At 39.0% G+C, this 4219-nt stretch overlaps 1 protein-coding gene across 1 annotated transcript; it reads left to right on the forward strand.

The window, feature by feature from the left end:
* Positions 1-4219, forward strand: btg4 (B-cell translocation gene 4). Its single transcript, XM_005725434.1, has 4 exons — positions 1-481; positions 2029-2166; positions 3148-3427; positions 3757-4219. The coding sequence occupies exons 1-4, from the start codon at positions 309-311 to the stop codon at positions 3958-3960; spliced, it is 795 nt and encodes a 264-aa protein (XP_005725491.1). The 5' UTR covers positions 1-308; the 3' UTR covers positions 3961-4219.

Genomic DNA, 4219 nt, shown 5'->3' on the forward strand with positions numbered 1-4219 from the left:
TTAAAAACTCTTTTAGAATTTGATTTGAGTGAGGTTTCACTGCTGAGAAGGGTGCTGCTGCGTTTGCACATTTAGATGCATGTGGATATATTTGTGTTTTGGTGTCTTTGATGAAGCTGCCTTACAATTCAAGCTGAGTTCTCTGTTGAGCTTCAGCAGCAAATATGTTTGCTTGAATTGTTTGGTTTCCACTTTGCTCTGGATGTTTTTATTTTCTGTGGTACTAGGGTCCTTACATGCGTTTTATCTGAAGAGATAATTTTTTAAAATTACGGTTTCAGTTTGCTGTGCTCGGTAAGTGTGTCGCCATGAAGGAGGAAATTGCTGCCGCTGTGTTCTTTTTGGCTCGGCTGGTGAAGAGATACGGATGTCTGGACAATAACAGCAGAGAGCGCTTTGCTGCTTCCCTCACCTCCCTTCTGTTTGAGAACTACAAGAACCACTGGCACCCAAGTGCACCCGCCAGGGGTCAGGCCTACAGGTCAGTAATCCAAAAGCAATTTTTTTTTTTTTTTTTTTGGTTGTTTCAAAATGGCTGAAGGTCCTGCTTCCCTTTTAAAAATGAAAAGTTAACCAAACATAATATTAAAAATTAAAACTCAATTAAATTTAAGAGGAAAAACTTTGTTTCAAAGCTTGAATGTGTATCTATTTGGCACTCTCCTTTTAAGTTGTATGGATTTACTATAAGACAAGTTGGTCAGGGACCCACAGGAAATCAGATTATTTGATCAGAAATAAATGGTTAAAAATAAAATGATTTAAGTATTTTTCAGACTGGTGGCTTATGTACATGTACTGCATCCAGAGTGTTATTGCAGGCATGTTAACTTTGAACATAAACTGCCTTGAGGTGACTGTTGTTGTGATTTGGTGCTGTATAGATAAAAATGAAGTGGCTGAGTCGGAGCCTGAGAACCTTTTTGTAGTGAACAGCTGTTTTGTAAAGTATCTATCCTTAGGTAAAGGTCTCGCTGCTGAAATAATGTTAAATGTTTCTCAGTCAAAATTCTTAATGAATATGTGCGCTAGAAAAACTATGTTATTTTGTATATTTTGATACAATTACTGATTTTATTTTTAATGAATATCACTTTAATGTTGCAGCTGCTGATTGTATTAAATGTACTTGGCTATAAAGTATCCAAATCTTTAAAATTGTAAGGTTATGAAACTCTTTCTGCCTTCAGAAATGCAACAAATATTATGAACCCACTTTGTAATTGAAAGTATTGATTCTTTACTTAAAATACCAACTGTTATACTTGAGTTATTTAACCTTCTAAATGATCAAAACACCTGGAAAAACACTTGTAATGCTCCACTCTACTGGCCTCAGTAAGAAGCAGGACTGCAGCTCTCAGGTTTATTCACAGGAATATAATGGATATCCATCTAAATGTTGGCGGGTTAATTTTAAGCTTTGCTCAGCTGCTCAGAAAAATGCTTGACTTAGAATCTGCTCACTTTATCTGAGCAACCAAAGGAGAGGTCTGAAGACTCAAAGTACAAGACTCCTTACGGTGGTGCAGGGAGTAGAAACCAGCACAATAGAAATACATTTGCATTGCAGCTGTGCTTAAGTAAAGTACTGGAGTAAATGCACAAAGTTGCGTTCCACTGCTCACTTTGAGTGGTGCTAGACCCTATAATATTAGGTGTTATCGTGGGAAATCCCCCCCCCCCCTCTTTTTGTGCTCTAATTAAAATAAATGGGGCTTGCATTGCACACTCCAGGCGACTCTATAGTTCAATATTCTGCATTTTCTCATTTGATTCGGGACATAAAGAAATCGTACAATTTTAGGATTCATGAAAGAGATCTTCAGTTTGTTTTTGTACCATTTAAAGAACTAATGTGCTGATGCCATTCCTAATTGTCTGGCTTTAAACCACCTTTAACTGGCACTACTCTTCCATCTATATTTTAATTGGATTTTTACTGGACTTGATATCTTGGTGACCATGTGAAATTGCAACACTATTTAAAAAAAAAAAACTTTCTTTGAGCTGCCCGGTGTTTTTCAGGTGTCTGCGTATGAACAGTGTTCGGCTGCAGGACCCGGTGCTGGAGCAGGCCTGCGAGCGGAGCGGGGTGAGGTACGAGGACCTGGGCCTGCCCCAGGAGCTGACAGTGTGGGTCGACCCTGGAGAGGTGTCCTGCAGGTTTGCTTTAATCATTAGTCACCTTGCATTTGTGCGACGCTGCAGGTTACATTGTTTCAAAGTCCTCAGTCCTTTTTGGTTTCACATCTAACTTACTAACCAGATGGTGATATCATTAAGACATGAACAACCATTTATTTTAATGTCAGAGTTTAAAAGCAGAGTTTGAAGTAAATGCTTAATTATAATCTAATTATTGATCATCCACACAGTGACAAGACTTGAGGAAAAGTGCAAATAAATTGGTCTAATAAACTTTTTTTTTTTTTTTATATGGCTCAAACAGGTGGTGATATGATTAGTTAGCAGTGTCTTCATGCCAAAGCTAGAGCTAACAAGTGGTTCAGCGAGTTACAAACCTAATGTTGAATCAATAAAACGAGTGTCTTTCTATAATACACAAAATCTTTATCTCAACTTCTCCTAGACCACCAGGGGTTAACAGCCAAACTGAAGGTTCTTATCTATATCAATATACTATTGCATTGGCTGACAACCATTTAGCAGGAAGATAAAATGACCTGTTTTTTGTTAACTATTTTACCTTGTGCATCTACCACACCTATAGTTGTAATTTCATTTTTACAAATAAGCATCGGATTACTTGTAATTAAGTTTGTCATGGGCATGTACTAATATATTCATAGTTGTGTACTCGATCATTGCTGCTAAGGGAAGGAATGGATTGTGATTGAAAAGGGCTGATTTGGCTTCCTTGCTGGAGCTTTTTTTTGTCCTGATTTCCTGCCACTAAACTAAAGATATTTGAAGCACATGAGTCGGGTTGATGTTGTCACAATTCTGGCAGGTTTCTAGAACATTAGGACAAGGAGTGGTGGGGGAACGAATGTTTAGAGCAGTGTTAAGGTGGAACTTCTGGCCTCATAATGGAAAAGCCCTTTATTGTCATTGTACATGTACAAAGAAATCGTGAAACCTGAATTTGCCGTCAGTTTCTAATTTTCTTTTGAATCCCTGCAGGTATGGTGAACACAGCAGTCCATTCTGCGTCTCAGTGGTGGACAACTGTCGGCGCGGTGATGGGGAATTATCCCGCCGCATCCATGAAGCTGTGGAACGGGCGAGTCTCGAGGTCCCATCAGGAAGCTCATCAGATGAGGATGAAGATGGAGGTGGAGACAACAGCATGAGCACGAGTACCAGCAGCAGCAGCCTTTCAACCCTCTGCCCTCAAATCCCACCCATGAACAGTGAACCCAAAACCATTCCGACTGTTAGCAACCCCAACAGTGTTTACAGGGTGAGTTCAATATATGAAATGCAGGACAATTTAAAGCCTCCCAAGCTTGTTTTATGACGATGATGATGGTAGCGTTTTATATCTTAACATATTCATTCTCTGTAAGCTCATTAACATGAGACTTGGAAAAAATAGGCTTCCTGAAAGTGCAAGTTGATTGACCATCTTCAGGAGCAGAGTCTTTTTTTTTTCTTTTTTTTTTTCTTTTTTGGCTAAAAATGTAATTCTGCTGAATAAAATTTTTAAAGCTAGAGCTTTGCAAAGTATTTTTAGTAACTTCTCTAAGAGATCTCAGGTTTTCTAAATGACTTTGTTGTACCTGTCTTCAGTTCAGCGAGTTCTCTCCAGGTGCCCCTCAGAGCTGGCTGAGGGAGAAGCGGAAAGGCTTTCCAGGAGACATGTTCCCACCTCATGGCGCTCCTGCTGGAGCCCACTTCTCAAGCCAGAAAGGCTTCAGATCCTATCGAGCCACGTTCACCTTCACTGGGCCTCGTGTTGACAAGTACCACTGGGTCAGCAAATCGCGATCCTAGCCTTAAAGCTACAAACCAGAATCTGGTTCCTGCTGATGTCGGATTTAGGCCACACACTTTGTACATCTTTTAAAGGATAAGCTTATTTGTACCTGATTTAAAGTAATGCTGTTTAAGTATGTTTTTAAGATGTGAAAATTGATATTTTAAATAATTCTTCACTCTAATTGTCTTTTTAAATTAAAGTGTGAATAAAGTAACATTGACCTGTCATTGAAAAGAAATAAATAGATTCATGCCAGCTCTACTGGCCATAACA

This window comes from Pundamilia nyererei, unplaced genomic scaffold (assembly GCF_000239375.1).
Source record: "Pundamilia nyererei isolate P.nyererei 1_Seehausen unplaced genomic scaffold, PunNye1.0 scaffold00015, whole genome shotgun sequence".
NCBI lineage: Eukaryota > Metazoa > Chordata > Actinopteri > Cichliformes > Cichlidae > Pundamilia > Pundamilia nyererei.

What these genes read in the sequence shown, in the direction of transcription:
- btg4 (XM_005725434.1), top strand. Translation starts at nt 309, where the DNA reads ATGAAGGAGGAAATTGCTGCCGCTGTGTTCTTTTTGGCTCGGCTGGTG. An exon ending in GCCAGGGGTCAGGCCTACAG is followed by an intron (nt 482 to 2,028) that starts GTCAGTAATCCA and finishes GGTGTTTTTCAG; the next exon opens with GTGTCTGCGTATGAACAGTG. An exon ending in CCTGGAGAGGTGTCCTGCAG is followed by an intron (nt 2,167 to 3,147) that starts GTTTGCTTTAAT and finishes GAATCCCTGCAG; the next exon opens with GTATGGTGAACACAGCAGTC.